Source organism: Podarcis vaucheri (assembly GCF_965113315.1).
Source record: "Podarcis vaucheri genome assembly, chromosome: 14".
Classification (NCBI taxonomy): Eukaryota; Metazoa; Chordata; class Lepidosauria; order Squamata; family Lacertidae; genus Podarcis; species Podarcis vaucheri.
The window spans coordinates 25,897,678-25,914,357 of NC_138752.1; the positions used below are offsets into that span (position 1 = coordinate 25,897,678).

At 41.1% G+C, this 16,680-nt stretch overlaps 1 protein-coding gene across 3 annotated transcripts in view; it reads left to right on the top strand.

Moving 5' to 3' along the window:
• CLPX (caseinolytic mitochondrial matrix peptidase chaperone subunit X) overlaps positions 1 to 15,755 on the top strand; it is a 28,713-nt gene extending 12,958 nt beyond the window's left edge. For 2 of the 3 annotated variants that reach the window (XM_082198503.1, XM_082198502.1), the window contains exons 4-14: positions 4,091 to 4,245; positions 4,763 to 4,922; positions 6,269 to 6,310; positions 7,679 to 7,855; positions 8,962 to 9,126; positions 9,352 to 9,440; positions 10,179 to 10,343; positions 12,073 to 12,372; positions 12,662 to 12,754; positions 14,337 to 14,443; positions 15,635 to 15,755. In XM_082198503.1, coding sequence (XP_082054629.1) covers positions 4,091 to 4,245; positions 4,763 to 4,922; positions 6,269 to 6,310; positions 7,679 to 7,855; positions 8,962 to 9,126; positions 9,352 to 9,440; positions 10,179 to 10,343; positions 12,073 to 12,372; positions 12,662 to 12,754; positions 14,337 to 14,443; positions 15,635 to 15,725 — 1,544 coding nt within the window. In that variant the 3' untranslated portion in view covers positions 15,726 to 15,755. The remainder of the gene's footprint in view (positions 1 to 4,090; positions 4,246 to 4,762; positions 4,923 to 6,268; positions 6,311 to 7,678; positions 7,856 to 8,961; positions 9,127 to 9,351; positions 9,441 to 10,178; positions 10,344 to 12,072; positions 12,373 to 12,661; positions 12,755 to 14,336; positions 14,444 to 15,634) is intronic. The other variant, XM_082198504.1, reaches the window with a different exon arrangement.
• Positions 15,756 to 16,680: the final 925 nt, after the last annotated feature.

Consider the following 16,680-nt stretch of genomic DNA (forward strand, 5'->3'; position numbering starts at 1 on the left):
AGAGAGGTTAAAAGCAACAAAAAAGGCTTTTATGGGTATGTTCGTAGCAAAAGGAAGAACAAAGAAACTGTGGGGTCACTCAGAGGAGAAGATGGTGAAATGCAAACAGGGGACACAGAAAGGGCTGAACTACTCAATGCCTTCTTTGCCTCAGTCTTCTCCGATAAAGAAAACAATGCCCGACCTGAAGAATTTGGAGCAAATGATTCAGCAAAGGAAACACAGCCCAGAATAACTAAGGAGATAGTACAAGAATATTTGGCTAGTTTAGATGTATTCAAGTCTCCAGGGCCAGATGAACTGCATCCAAGAGTATTAAAAGAACTGGCAGATGTGATCTCAGAACCACTGGCAGTCATCTTTGAGAATTCCTGGAGAACAGGCGAAGTCCCGGCAGACTGGAGGAGGGCAAATGTTGTCCCTATTTTCAAAAAGGGGGAAAGAGAGGACCCAAATAATTACCGCCCAGTCAGTCTGACATCAATACCAGGGAAGATTCTGGAGCAGATCATTAAGCAAACAGTCTGTGAGCACCTAGAAAGGAATGCTGTGATCACCAATAGTCAGCATGGATTTCTGAAAAATAAGTCATGTCAGACTAACCTGATCTCGTTTTTTGACAGAATTACAAGCCTGGTAGATGAAGGGAACGCAGTGGATGTAGCCTACCTTGATTTCAGCAAGGCATTTGACAAGGTGCCCCATGATATTCTTGTAAAGAAGCTGGTAAAATGCGGTCTTGACTATGCTACCACTCAGTGGATTTGTAACTGGCTGACTGACCGAACCCAAAGGGTGCTCATCAATGGTTCCTCTTCATCCTGGAGAAGAGTGACTAGTGGGGTGCCACAGGGTTCTGTCTTGGGCCCGGTCTTATTCAACATCTTTATCAACGACTTGGATGATGGACTCAAGGGCATCCTGATCAAATTTGCAGATGACACCAAACTGGGAGGGGTGGCTAACACCCCAGAGGACAGGATCACACTTCAAAACGACCTTGACAGATTAGAGAACTGGGCAAAAACAAACAAGATGAATTTTAACAGGGAGAAATGTAAAGTATTGCACTTGGGCAAAAAAAATGAGAGGCACAAATACAAGATGGGTGACACCTGGCTTGAGAGCAGTACATGTGAAAAGGATCTAGGAGTCTTGGTTGACCACAAACTTGACATGAGCCAACAGTGTGACGCGGCAGCTAAAAAAGCCAATGCAATTCTGGGCTGCATCAATAGGAGTATAGCATCTAGATCAAGGGAAGTAATAGTGCCACTGTATTCTGCTCTGGTCAGACCACACCTGGAGTACTGTGTCCAGTTCTGGGCACCACAATTCAAGAGGGACACTGACAAACTGGAACGTGTCCAGAGGAGGGCAACCAAAATGGTCAAAGGCCTGGAAACGATGCCTTATGAGGAACGGCTAAGGGAGCTGGGCATGTTTAGCCTGCAGAAGAGGAGGTTAAGGGGTGATATGATAGCCATGTTCAAATATATAAAAGGATGTCACATAGAGGAGGGAGAAAGGTTGTTTTCTGCTGCTCCAGAGAAGCGGACACGGAGCAATGGATCCAAACTACAAGAAAGAAGATTCCACCTAAACATTAGGAAGAACTTCCTGACAGTAAGAGCTGTTCGACAGTGGAATTTGCTGCCAAGGAGTGTGGTGGAGTCTCCTACTTTAGAGGTCTTTAAGCAGAGGCTTGACAACCATATGTCAGGAGTGCTCTGATGGTGTTTCCTGCTTGGCAGGGGGTTGGACTCGATGGCCCTTGTGGTCTCTTCCAACTCTATGATTCTATGATTCTATGATTCTATGCAGATGCAATCAAATATATCGCTTCACTTGCTCTACATTTCTTATTCTGTAAGTCAGACCCCAGTATTAAGGTACTTCTTTTTTCCTGCTCTGAATCAATTATCTCATCTTTCAGCTAAACTGTCGCTACTTAGAACCAGATCTTAACACATCAGTTCCCAAATTTTCTTTCCCACAAACCTCCTGAAAATTGCTGAGGGTCTTGGCAGGTGGACCACTTTATGATTTTTCTGCCTTTTGTAGCAATTTTAATGCACTGTGCTAATTGTTGTATGATTTTAAATTGATTGCTTCTTTTATTTCCTATATATTGTGAAATATAAGAAATAAAAGAAGCAATAACAATACATTTAGATCAGTTCAAATGTTTAATGTGGTGGATGTGCCATATCCTATGTTCAGTTACAAATCCAGACATGCTGTTGACTAAAGCTTGCAGCCCACAGCCCAGGAACCCCTCCTATAAGATATCCATGTTTACTCATCCCATAATATTAAACAATGTGTCATTTTTGAGGAAGTAACTGTTGCTTCTTGAAAGAAAAATCTAATAACTCTTTGCAGTTGTTGCTCTTCCCCATTTATCTCGGAACACAAAAATGCTTATCAAATATAAGCCACTTTGCATCCCACAAAACTGGAAGCTTCAGGTCCTGCTTGAGTGTTGTCTGTTTTGGGAAACATAGTTAAAACAATCCTAGTAATTAAGTCACTAAAAATGTCGAGAAAAAGCCAGTTGGGAAAACAACACAACTTGAAACTGTGTTGCTGAATAATAAGCCTCTTGTCCTCAGAGAATGTTCCTAGTGCTTCACAAAGTTAGTTTTACATCAGGAAAGACTGGTGTAAGATTTCTTCCTGGAAAGTAGAAAGGATTTGCTGATCTCCTGTTTCAGGCCTTGGGCTCTTAGCTCTAGTTACACTTCACCTGTCCAAAACGTCCTCCAGCATATAAGTGCCTTGGGAGTCTGTTTGGGCCCCATTCTACATGCTGGACACAGGATCGCGGTGTTTACTGCACAGTTAGTATGACTGAGCAGTTGCGAGTGGGGAGATTTTCCCTCTTGGGTTGAGAGTGCAACACCCACTAATGAAGAGACCAAGTTTAGAGCTTAGTTTATTGTATTTGCTTAACAGTTTCCCATCCAGACGGTGCTTTACAAAAGCCCCCTCAGACACATAGAAAAAACCCCTGATGTTTTGTATTGTGTTTTCTAAGCTAAAGGTTCCTTGGATGCAGAAAACTGAGGTGGTGTTCCTTGATTCTTTTGAGACAGTGAACTGTGTAGTTTTTTCAATGTATAATAGTGGCTTGCTGGCCTCGGCAGCACTTCCTCTTACCAGGGTGGGGCAGGGTAAAAGTGGAGCAACACAGGCCCACTGGCGGAGCCAGTTGTTTGGAAATCACTTGTAAGATTTGAGTTTAAAATAGAACCTTGGTTAAATCCTATAATATTGAAGGGGTTTTTTTGTTGTGCATGAAATGGCTCATTGGTGCTATGCTTTGGAAGATAAATTGAAAAACATGAACTTATAAACCAGGGTGAGGAATCTTTTCAAGCTTGGAGCTACATTCCTTTATGAACAACCTTCCATGGGCCACATGCCAATGATGGCTGTGGCCCAAAGCAAAAGCAGGTTGAGTCAGATCTGGCAAGAGGTAGGGCTAGCCCTCCCACACTCTTGCACACACCGCACACTCACATATGCAAGCACACCATGCACATATTCATATTTGCACTCTCTCTCACGTGTGTGTGCATGTGCGTGCGTGCACGTACACACACATATGCAGACTGTCACTATTTTCTCCCTTCCCCAGTAATGGGACTTGAAAAGTCTTAATTTCCAGTGGGAGGCAGGTGATTTTCATGAAGATTGCAGCTGGGTGTGGGGCTTCTTGGAAGGTAATCTTCAGGCTCAATTGCCATGAGGTGGGCTAGATATTTTTAGGAGGGGTGTGTGCAACACATAGAGGGGGAGGGGGGTATCCAGTGATCCCCTCAAGTGCCTCCCTGCACAGCGGTTTTGCTTAAAAACAGCCTCCCATTTGCTCCAGCGGTAGGTTGTTTTCAAGCTGCAAATGGAGTGGGGAGGGGAGGCTTTAAGCCAGAAGGAGCAGCCAAACCATGGGCCAGTCTTCCACCCACACTCTAAAGCATTCCAATTGTCCCATAAGTTTTTACTTGCATTAATCCACTCTTAACTGCTGGATAAATCAGTTGTCACTAAATAACTATTGTCTCGTTTGTGTTTATGCCCTTTTCAGCTTCTACCCGCTTTGTGAAATGTGAAAAATGCCACCACTTCTTCGTCGTGTTGTCAGAAGCGGATTCCAAGAAGAGCATCATTAAAGAACCGGAATCTGCAGCCGAAGCTGTGAAGTTGGCCTTCCAACAGAAGCCACCACCTCCACCAAAAAAAGTAGAGCCTTTTTTCTTTGACTGGACTTTGATTATCTTGCCTTGAAGTTTCGTGACTTGTTTTTTCACAAAGCCAAACAAAATTTTGCTTTATTCTGCTTTCATAGCGTGATATCCAAGGTTAGTCATACTCTTTATTAGACCCAATGAAGTCACTGGACTTCTCTTAAGTATGGCTTACATTGGGTATCACCCATAAGCTTCATTTGTTCCTTTAAATTTTCTTAAAGGGTTTGGGAAGAAAAACAGGGCTCTTGATGCAGTTCAGCAATATAAGCCCACCACCACTACTTTAAAAAATCCCTAGTTTGTGTGCTCCCAGGATTTGGGGAGGAAACCAAAGACCTTGGTTACCTTCAAAGGATAAATTTTCCTGCAAAAATATATATTGGGAATTTAAGTGTGGGATTTTCCATCACCCCACTGGAAGTGAGTTTAAAGTGATCAGTATTATTAACTAAACATTCTTTGGCCTTGAGGGGATCTGTTGACTATTTCTTTTCTTTTTTTCCGGCCAGATTTATAACTACCTCGACAAGTATGTTGTTGGCCAGTGTTTTGCCAAGAAGGTGCTTTCGGTCGCAGTGTATAATCATTATAAAAGAATCTACAACAATATCCCTGCCAACCTGAGGCAGCAAGCTGAAGTTGAAAAGCAAACTTCCTTAACACCAAGAGGTTTGTTTTTCATATTACATTGTATGTGCAGATATGTCTGGCACCATCAGTCATGCTGTCTCCTCCCTGTGTGATCTTGGTGCCAAGTTCTGTTATCGTTTCAGTGTTGGTGATTTGTCCACGGGATAGACAGATTATTGGCAACCCAAATTATTTGATTGTTTCTGCCTCAATTTTTGCACTGTTGCAGTTTAACAGGGAGTTTTTCTTTCTTAGAACCTTTTTGAAAGCTGACTTTTACTTACGTACTTATCATACACTATATTCTTCCCTCAGTTTTTTCAGTACATGAGAATCAAAAAGTAGAATCCTTTTAAGTAATAGGTTTGAATAAGTTGCCTTCATTAAAGGAATATTGGGGCAAGAATATTCTTAATGGACAACTAGATTTATTTGCGTATAGACTATCACCCCTGATATAGAACAAAAGTAATGTTATTTCAGATATATGGAAAGACAGCCCATAATACAATGGTGGGTAGTATGCATGGAACAAAAAAACTAATTTAACTCTCCTGTGCTTAGGGGGCAAAGTCACTTTAATCCAGCATCACAGAGTGGACCCTAGTTCACTTTTAAAATTACATATGACAGCAGCTGATTGTCATATGGTAAACTCACTGAAATGAATGAACTTAAGTAAATTAAGTATATTGGTTTCAGTGAGTCTACTCTGATAAAGACCAGCATTGCTTGCTACCCAGAAACAGTAATTGAATGCTAAAAATATATTAAGGGTTCTTATCATGTTGGAGCAGATAAATTTACACCTGGAGATAGATGGCATCTGGAGAGTGTGATCTCTTATGGATGCTCCTATTTCTGAAATTAAGCGAGGTTTCAAAATGACAAATATGTCTGCTGTTCCCAGAAAAAGTCAAACATCCAACTGGCTCATAAAAGAAGTGTTTGACCCATTTAATGCTGTTAAATTTTAGCAAGGCTTCTTTTTCTTTCTTTTTCTATAATACACCTTCGGATTACATATGTATAAGATTTGCACTGCAAGTGTAGAGTTTTTGTGTGTGTGCATTTTTTGTATCTCTTGCTTTTTTTAATCCCAACTCCATTTTAAAATTACAAATACTAATATCAACTCTTTAGCATAACTATTTTAATACTGACTTCCATTCCTTTTTTTTTAAGATAAAAAATTAGGGAGGCTGTTAAAATTCTGAATGTTTGCGGAGGAGTTTTCTTGCAATATAAATTAAATCAATTGTTCCATAAACCTGTATTCAGAAGAGGGCAAGAGGTGAAGAAAGTGTCATGCTTTTCTTTTCATTTATACATTTATACATATATAAATATATGTATCGTATTACTGTTTTCATCCTCTCTCTTAGAATTAGAAATCAGAAGACGGGAGGATGAGTACAGATTTACAAGTAAGTGGGCTCTCCTCATGTCCTCCTCTGCAATATCTCCTTGCCTGAATTGAAACATGAGCAGTATTTTAATTGTGACTCTGTAAAAATAATACAGCAAATCCAGACTGCATTCATTTTCTAAATAGCCACTCAGGCCTAGTTCTCACTGAGGTAGAAAACCTGTGTCTAGAGCTGCAGTTTTACCCAGGACTAAGCCTGATTGAATTCTGCAGGACTTACTGCTTAGTAGAAATGGTCAGCATTGTGCTATAGCTGTATTACTTCAGGTTGGGTTGTGGGAGAGAAGCCCATGTGATAGAAAGCTCCAACATTATGGGGGCAGGATACCTACATATAGAAAACTACCATGCCAGGGAGAAGGGTACTGGTGGATTGCTTTCTAGGGGGGCAGAATTTATTTTTTTGATGTAGTATGATCCAGACATGTGAGCCTTCACCTGCAATCTGCAGTAGTACAGTCCAGACACAGGTTGGCTGTGAGAACAATACCTCTGTGTTTCCGCCAGGAGTGAGTTACCTGTTAACCTACAGATGTAGTGGGATTACTACAAATCCCATCATCTTTGATGATTGGCCATATTGGCTGTGGCTGATGGAAGTTGGAGTCCCAACAGAATCTGGAGATCAATGGGTTCCTCTTCTATGATTTAGGGAGGGTCTTAAAAGGAGGATGATTTCGCTTTACTTCAACACGGTGTGTTGAAGGCAGGTAAAACCTCCTCAGAACTTCTAGAAATAATTTTAATACTTGATATGTAAGTGAAAGCTTAAACTTCCTGTGGATCTGATACTAACAATGGCTGTGATGTGAAGTTTAGAGCTTAGATTATTGTGCAGTTCCAGCATAGAGTCACTTAATTTAAATTACAAAACTAAAGAAGTATCCAGTGAGGTATGTCTAAATGTCAAATTCTTTCCTTTCTTGATGGGCCTGAATTAAAAGAAATTCTTGCCTGCGATATTTTTATTGGGTAACTTTTTGCAGAGTCACTATCATGGATCTCTATTATCCATTTAACATTTAACATTTTTCCCATTACTGTGGCACCTGAAGGACTTCTGATTACCTTCAGAAGAAAATTTGCCTATAAAGTAATTTGTATGGAAATGGGAAATGAGAAACTTCCACTTCAACTAGAATATTTCTGATCTCTTTATTCCAAAATATTTGTTAGAATCTAAATCCTCCCATGATGATGTGTGTTGCAATCTGGTTTTCAGATGCTATGGTCTCTCTCGATTTTCAGGTAGATGGAACAATACTTGGAGTTGTCTGGAAAAATATGTGCATGTTCTGCAGGCTGTCTCAAACAAATCTAGATTGAGTCAATTTGATTCTCAGTTAATTTGACTTGTACATTTCAGAACTTCTCCAGATTGCTGGTATTAGCCCCCATGGCAATGCTTTGGGAGCGTCAATGCAGCAGCAGGTGAACCAACAGATGCCCCAGGAAAAGCGAGGAGGCGAAGTGTTAGATTCAACTCATGATGACATCAAGCTTGAAAAAAGTAATATTTTGCTGCTTGGACCAACTGGATCAGGTTTGTAAGGGCGTGTTGTACCTTGTTATAACATTCAGGTTGTTAGGTAGATTGTATTTTTCGCTCTATAAGACACACCATAAGACGCAATTAGTTTTTGGAGGAGGAAAACAAGAAAAAAAAATTCTGAATCCCAGAAGCCAGAACAGCAAGAGGGATCACTGCGCAGCGATCCCTCTTGCTGTTCTAGCTTCAGCGATAGCTGCGCAGCCTGCATTCGCTCCATAAGACGCACACACATTTCCCCTTACTTTTTAGGAGGAAAAAAGTATGTCTTATAGAGCAAAAAATACGGTAAATTACATCAGTTTTGAGCAAAATTCTAGGAAGGAGCTCTAGGAAGGAGCTTTACATGGGGACTAGCTACCCTTTAAGTTGACTGAGTTCCTTTTTAGGTAAGAACAGAGAGAGAGAAGGCAGTTTCTTCCTGAAGAAGTGTACTTCACATCTTACAGAAGTAGCTATCACGCTGACAGTTTTTCTGAGTCTAATATTTCATTAACATTTAGATTCCATCTGTCCAATATGGCAGTCAAGAGAAGCTGCAGAGATTGCTCCAAATAGCAGCATGCCTGTAATAGCTTAAAGGCAAAGTTTTTAATTCAATAATACACATACCACTGCATCTAGTGTTATAAACATATTGTAAACTAGGTGCTGATAATATCATAAGCTGCTTTTATTTATTTTTATTTATTTCAAAGAAAATGTAAATAAAGTAATGGACTTGGCATTGTACCCTTCATATTAGCAAGAAAACTGTAATGGTCTCTTTACTTAATCTTGTAACCCTTCCTTTGGACTATAAATGTGTGTGTGTGTTTTAAATAAAAAGTTGACCATAGCATTATAGTCATTTTTGCAAAAATGAAATAAATATGCACAACTTTATTGGATTAGTATAATGGTATTCCTTAAGTGCCTGCTAGTTGTATAATAAACCTTGTAGGCATAAAATGGTTGGGCATGCCAGGTTACCTGAATTTCTAGATCTGCTAGTACAAAAGCAAATATCACTGGTAGTTGACTCCTGCTGGAAAATAATTAAATTTTATAAAAATAAGCCATTAAGTGAATGTTAATAACGTATATATATATTAACCTAGGTAAAACCCTGCTGGCTCAGACTCTGGCAAAATGCCTGGATGTCCCTTTTGCAATCTGTGATTGTACCACTTTGACTCAAGCAGGCTACGTGGGAGAAGATATTGAGTCTGTTATTGCAAAACTACTGCAGGATGCAAACTACAATGTAGAAAAAGCTCAGCAAGGTAAAATTGGGCCCTTCTTCCCGCTGAAGGTGCCAGTAAAGCCTCACATACATTTTTAATTTGTTCTTTTAATGTTTGGGTTGTTCTTCTTATGCATTAGGCAGCATTTCATAACACTGCCACAGCATATTGTTCTATTTTTTAAAAAGATGGCCTTCACTGTGTACAGATTGTCCTTCTTGCACAACCCAAATGCTCTTCACATTAATTGCCTCTAATTTACAGGAATTGTTTTCTTGGATGAAGTGGATAAGATTGGCAGCGTGCCAGGCATTCATCAGTTGCGTGATGTGGGAGGAGAAGGCGTTCAGCAAGTGAGTATCGAGAGCTTTGCTGCTGCTCTGTCAGGAACTATCAAGCTCTAGATAGACTGTCCTAGTTTGCATGTAACATTAAGCCATGCTTTATTTCAAGAGTGGGAAGCCTCCAATCTGCGGATGAAATGTGGCCCTCCAGGCCTTCCAGTTTGGCCCAGCTATCAGGAAGCCATACCCACTCACTCCTCACCAAGGAGTTTGCAGGGGAAGCTCCAGGAGTAGAGTTTGAAGGCATACTCCCACCCCATTGCTTGAGGCATTCAAACACCTGCCAGTTTGGGGGCACTTCGACATCCAGGCTGCGGCAATTGGCTCTGGGGTGGCTTAGGACTTCATGGCTGCCATGACAAGCATGGAGCTGTCTCAACATATCATTGGCAGACCACGCTCTGGACATTGTTTTATCAACTGGGCAGGAAGAGGGTGGGAGGTATTGACATCAGTCCCTTGCCATGCTCAGATCACTTCCAGTTGAGGTTTAGTTCCTCACCGCCTTCTCCCCTCTGCAGAAGCAGGGGACTTATTAGGATGGTCTGCCCTCAGAGGCTGATAGATCCAATGGGTTGCAGACAGCTTTGGGGATTTTCCAGCTGATATGACTGGTGCTTCTTTCAAAGCCCTGGCTGACTTGTGTAAACATCCAAATGGCTCAGGTTGTTGACTCGATCAGCCCTGAGCACAAGGTTGCCATGTCATTGTGAATACATTGCTAAACCCTCTCCTGTTTTAACTTAGGGCTTGTTAAAGTTACTGGAAGGGACAATTGTGAATGTTCCAGAGAAGAACTCCCGTAAATTACGTGGTGAGACTGTGCAGGTTGACACAACCAACATCCTCTTTGTGGCTTCTGGTGCTTTTAATGGTCTTGACAGAATTATCAGCCGGAGGAAAAATGAAAAGGTAAGGAGATGTGGAATTAAAATTGTACAATTTAGTCATGCAAGGTAAAAGGGACGCGGGTAGCACTGTGGGTTAAACCACACAGCCTAGGACTTGCCGATCAGAAGGTCGGCAGTTCGAATCCCCGTGACAGGGTGAGCTCCCGTTGCTTGGTCCCTGCTCCTGCCAACCTAGCAGTTCGAAAGCACGTCAAAGTGCAAGTAGATAAATAGGTACTGCGCCAGCAGGAAGGTAAATGGCGTTTCCATGCGCTGCTCTGGTTCACCAGAAGCGGCTTAGTCATGCTGGCCACATGACCCGGAAGCTGTACGCCGGCTCCCTCGGCCAATAAAGCGAGATGAGCGCCGCAACCCCAGAGTCGGCCACGACTGGAGCTAATGGTCAGGGGTCCCTTTACCTTTACCTTTAGTCATGCAAGGTACACTTGGTTTTAACTGCTGGTAGCTATTCTGGAAAGGATCGGAGCCATTGTGCTATGAAATACATTACCCAAGGCCTTCCGTGGTGGGCATGTTGTTGCAGACCCAAAGTGGCTGCCTTTCAGCGTTTTTCATTTATTTATTAAATTTGTATACCACCCGTCATTCGTAGATCTCAGGGTGGTTCATAACATATAAATACATGATAAAAATACAAAAGACATAATAAAAACAAGAACGAAAAATCAAATCTGTCCCGATTGCCCAATGTCAGAAACACACACTTCAGATTGCCATCCCCACCCCGGCAACTGAAAATAGAGCTTGGAGAGAGAGAGAGAGAGAGAGAGAGAGAGAGAGAGAGAGAATCTCTATAGATCACAGCAACTCCCTCTCCCTGACCCTCAAGTCTTCCCTGATGGCTGCACCAAGTACCCCAGTGGGCACAACTGGGTGAGACCAACTCCACTCTGCTCACCCACCCAGGTCTCAGTGACACAGACGAGAACTGCCTCCTCATCCACAATCAGATCATGGTTGAGGGAGGTCTTAACTCCAAGCTGACCTGGCATTCAACAACTGCAGCTGTTATCCCTATAAGGATGGCACAAGGGTGAGCTGCCACCCATTTGGCTTATCTAGCACACTGGATTATACTTTTTATTCACAACTGTAGAACATATAAATGCCTATATTTTAGCTTTGCTAAGGGTTGAGGGTTGTGTTTTTATTTTTAGCCTGGCGATCCCATGTGCTTGTCTTCCAAAGGGCACTTTCCAGTATCAACATGTGGTCAGGTTGACATAACTACATATGGGCATTTTAGATGATGAAAAATGTTACTGTTCTATAAAACTCTTTAGTTCTTGACAATTATAATACTTTTATATTGAAAAACTAGAGCCACAAGAACTTGTGCATATAGTCATTGCTGCATTGGGCTATGGGTTCAAATCCCACAAGTTGTGTGTTCAAATCTCGCAAATCCCATTCATAAGCCACAATCAACCTACCCAACCTCACAGGGTTGTTGGGAGGTTGAAATCCCACTCTAAGCTCATTGTGGAAAGAGTGGTAAAGATTTCACATTTTTCAAATGCTGTTCAAGTAATAAGGTGGTTAAGTCGAAATAAATTAAAAAACACACACAAAAAACTGTCCAGTAGCACCTTAAAGACCAACTAAGGTGGTCAAGTGTTCCACCACGTATTGATGTGTCTATTCAAATACAAGATAGATATACATAATGTAATTGGGACGTTCTTCTTAAATGCAGTCTATATTTCTCTCTCTCTTTTTGCTCTTTGCAGTATCTTGGCTTCGGAACTCCATCAAATCTGGGGAAGGGCCGAAGGGCTGCAGCAGCTGCAGACCTGGCTAATGTAGGTGGAGATTCCAGCACTCAGCAGGATATGGAAGAAAAAGATCGCTTGCTTCGGCATGTGGAGGCACGAGATCTTATTGAATTTGGCATGATCCCTGAGTTTGTGGGGCGTTTGCCAGTGGTGGTTCCCCTGCACAGCCTTGATGAGAAAACCCTTGTACGGATTCTTACTGAGCCTCGGAATGCAGTGATTCCCCAATACCAGGCATTATTCAGCATGGACAAGGTTTGGATTTTCTCTTGCTACTTGAGACTTGTTCAGGGCTCTTTCTTGTTACCAGTATTTTGTTTCCAAAAGAGCAGGACTCTCTCTTGGACACATTAAAACATTAGATTGATTTTTAGAAAAATTGTGATTAATATGCAGCTCTATTAAATGATGACTGCATTACCTGCTGAAAAACAAAAGGAAAAATGACTCCAAATTTAATTTATGCTTGTCCAAATGCAATTAGAGTTTCCATAGGAAGGGAGGTGGGAACCACAGAGTGTAATTTTTGTCTTGCATTTTCCAGTGTGAATTGAATGTTACTGAAGATGCCCTAAAGGCTATAGCCAGGTTGGCCTTAGACCGCAAGACTGGTGCAAGAGGTCTTCGATCTATAATGGTAAGGCTAGTTTCTCTTCACTGGTATCAATGATCTAGGACATAACCATTAGTTGTGTTTATTGAAATCCCACTGTCTGCCCTGGGAGGTGAATCACAAAGAGATTTTTAGAAATCAGATCATTAGTGGCTCACTTACCCTTGTTAAAAAACAAAAACCATCTTCCCTACAGCTTGAAATCTCATCTTGGGGAAAACATTTTCATCCTAGCCCATGCTACCTAAAGACTTTCCAACTTGCAAAGCCTTCCTAGCAATCTAAAGTGATTCAGTCCCAAAGAGACCGTGCCATGTGATAGTTCTACATATTCTGGAAGAAAGACTGAGTTTAGACACTAAAATATTTGTTAACAGTACTAAAAGGAGTGGCGTCTGAAGCTATAGAGCAGCTGCTTTATTATGATGACAGCAGTATGTATTTACCTAATGCTGGGGTTCTTAAATGCCAAAATTACAAGACTAGTATCAGACAAAGATGTTATTGGAAAATGAATATGGGCATTATGAGGAAGCTCATATCTTATGCAATCTTTTTGCAAACAAATGGAGTCTTCCTATGCAGTAGTGAAATCAAAAGCATATTAATGGTGGTGCTAATTCTATTCCCATCATGGTGGAAGTTGCTTTTCTCATTGACTGAATTCTGGATCTTTATTTTGTTGACTAAGTACTTCTTATTTTAAATAAAAGGGGGAAGGTTATAAATCTGTAATCAAGTCAAAGAGGTGGAAAAAGCAAAAACAAAGATTTGGAGGAAGAGCAAGACTGGCAGGGAATTAATGTTTGGCCCAAAGCAGAGAACTGAAGGTTGCATAAGAAGTGGCTTTGAAGCAGGGCTGGCCTGGAATGGCTAGAGTGGAATCTGGAAGCGTAATTGCATCTTAGACAACTTCCCGCACATGCATCATTTAAATGAGTTGCACAACAGCTCTACGGTCCTGTGCAGCTCGAGTGGATTTTGCACAGAACATTACCAGTAGATCCTGCCCATAGGTCATTTATGTCTGTCTTCTATTCCGTCGCCCATGCTGATTTCATAATCTACCACTTTCAAGCACTTGTTTCACCTTGCCTTGTGGTAGGGCCATTTAAGAAGCTGCCCAACACCAAGTCAGACCATTAGTCCATCCAGATCAGCACTGCTAATACAGACTGGCATCAGGTCTCTGGTGTCTTTTTTCATGCCTACCTGAAGATGCTAGGGAACCTGCATGAGACCTTCATACAAACCATGTGCTCTGCCACTGAGCTACAGCCCTTCCACCTTGTTTTTAAGGTGGAGTTAGAAGAAAGTAGCTATGCTGATGGCAGCCTTGGCAAAGTAGCACTGTGATAGGATTCCTGACAAATGTCTGTCAACTAAGCTCTCACCTTATTTAGCTACTAAGTAGAGAGGTTGACATGAATGAACATTATACTAAAGTCCATTAATTTCAATAGGTTTACTATAGTAGCTTGGTTGGCTACTGCCCTATGCCTCTTTCAGGCAGAGAAGTGGTTGTAGCAAACTGTCTATTGCTAGGTGTTCATTGGAAGAGGGATTGTGTGAGCAAAACCTTGATGCTTATCCTTCTACCCCTTAGGAAAAGTTACTGCTGGAACCCATGTTTGAAGTCCCCAATTCTGACATTGTATGTGTGGAGGTTGACAAAGATGTCGTGGAAGGAAAGAAGGACCCCGGATACGTCAGGTAATGTCAGGTTTCCAACACTAGATTGGGTTTGATGCAAAAATAAACAAAAACACTTTTTCGCAATTACTTTTTTTCACAGTTATTTTAATATTTTTTTTAAATTCCAGTTATATTTTTAAGCTACCTTTTACAGTAGATGGCTGCTTAGCATGTAACACAAACAGGCTGAACAAAATGGCTAATAAATATTCACATTTTTGTATTTTCAACTCAAAGGCCAGATTTTTGCATTTCAAAGAGGCTTCATTAGGCCAATTAGAAGCAGGAATCTTACTGAAAGCTGTCTTTTTGAAAGGACACTAATTTTAATAATAATGTGGGGTTGTTTTTTTTTTTTAAAAAAAGCAATTAACCTTCAAAGAGCATCATACTTTACCTCCAGTGGTGGACATACTTTATATTTAGAGTAGGAAGTAACCATAGGTGACCATCCAGTCAGGCCTCCTGCTTCAGTTTTGAGTCCATTATTTCTGGTGTGCGTTGCTAGGATAAAAAGATTACAAGAAGTGCAGACTTAAGTTGCCATTTCATTTTCTAATGGACTTTCAAGGCAACAGTCCACAGAACTGATTCTCTCCTTGATCCAAGAGACCAGTAGATCGATGATTCTTGAACAGCAATTCCACCTACTTTGTAGCAATTTTCTTTTAATAGTTATTTATTTGCTGCCGTTCTGCTAAAAGTACTCGGAGAAAGAGCCATTGTTTCTGCATGCAGACTCCCTTTTTCCTTTGCTGCCGGTCAGTGAACCAACAATCTGATTCAGTACATGACAGTTTACAACATCCCTACTATAGAATATAAGTTGGGAGGTAAAGATGCGTTGTGGTCCTGGCGATCAGTATCAAAAGTTCAACTGGGCTGAAATGGCTCCCTGTTCTAGACATTACATGGAAGTAGAGTCATACCTCATGTTACATTTGCTTAATGTTACGTTTTTTCAGGTTGTGTCCCGCGGTGACCCGGAAGTACCGGAAAGGGTTACTTCTGGGTTTCGCTGCTTGCGCATGCACAGTAGCACTAGATCACACTTCGTGCATGCGCACAAGCGCCAAATCACAGCACACACCTGTGCAGATACAGCGCTTCAGATTGCCGACTTTTCATGCTGCAAACGGGCCCCCGGAACGGATCCCGTTTGCAACCAGAGGTACCACTGTATTTGATCCTACTTGTGTTTAATTGCAGGGCTCCAGCTAAAGATGCTTCTGAAGAAGAATACGATTCAGGAGTAGAAGAAGAAAACTGGGCTCGCCAAGCAGATGCTGCAAACAATTAAATGCTGTCAGAATGCTCTGCAGAAAATGCACTTAATTGGGATTTTGTTTTTAAGACCACATCCGGCTTTTTAGCCTATTTGATAACATTGGATCTCTCCTGAATATGATACATGTTCAGAAAATGTTGGCAGCGCTAATGGAAATCAGATCAAGTATTTTGCGTAACATCACACTGATTTATTTTTTTTTGGTGGACACTTGGACTTCAGTGACATAATGTTCAGAAATGAAATGTATATTATATTTTGTTCAGTTAAAAAAAATGCTCTCTTTTTTAGTGCTGAGCTGAAAAGGTAAAATTAATCCCTTTCTCCTTTGGAGCACTTTTTTGGCCATTTATTACCACTGGGAGCACTGAAAAGTTAATGCACCCCCTCCAAAACATACACACACACAAAACCTGCACTGCATCCTAACAGTTTGATGAAGGCAGCAGTGCACCATTGCAACCCTCTTTTCTCAACTTCAGTCAGCTGCAGCTGGTGCCATTTTTTGTTCCAATTTAGATTTCATCTCAGTAGCAATGACATAGCCAGATCTGATCAACTACAAGCCTGTGTGACAACAGTCACTGCAGTCAAACAATGCTAATACACTGAAATAGCTTTTTCCCATCATACGACAACAATCTGGCTGCATGGCAACATCATAGTTACTAGGAACAATGGGAAGGTTATTTTTCAAACTGTGAACCAGTACAAAAAAAGAAAAATTTTGAGGAAACATCAGCCCCCCTCAAAAGCTCCTTTTTTCTACTGAATGCATTTCCTGAAGAACTTTCAGCTCAGCCCTAGCTTTTTCAGTTCTAGAGTGCAATGCAGGTATTGCCAATAGTTGAGGAATTTTACAATAATTATACTACACAATTTGAGCAGGGAAACATAACACAAATATTTTGAATCTACTTTTGTTTGAAAGACCATTCAGTATGCACTAAATATCTTTTCTGCTTTA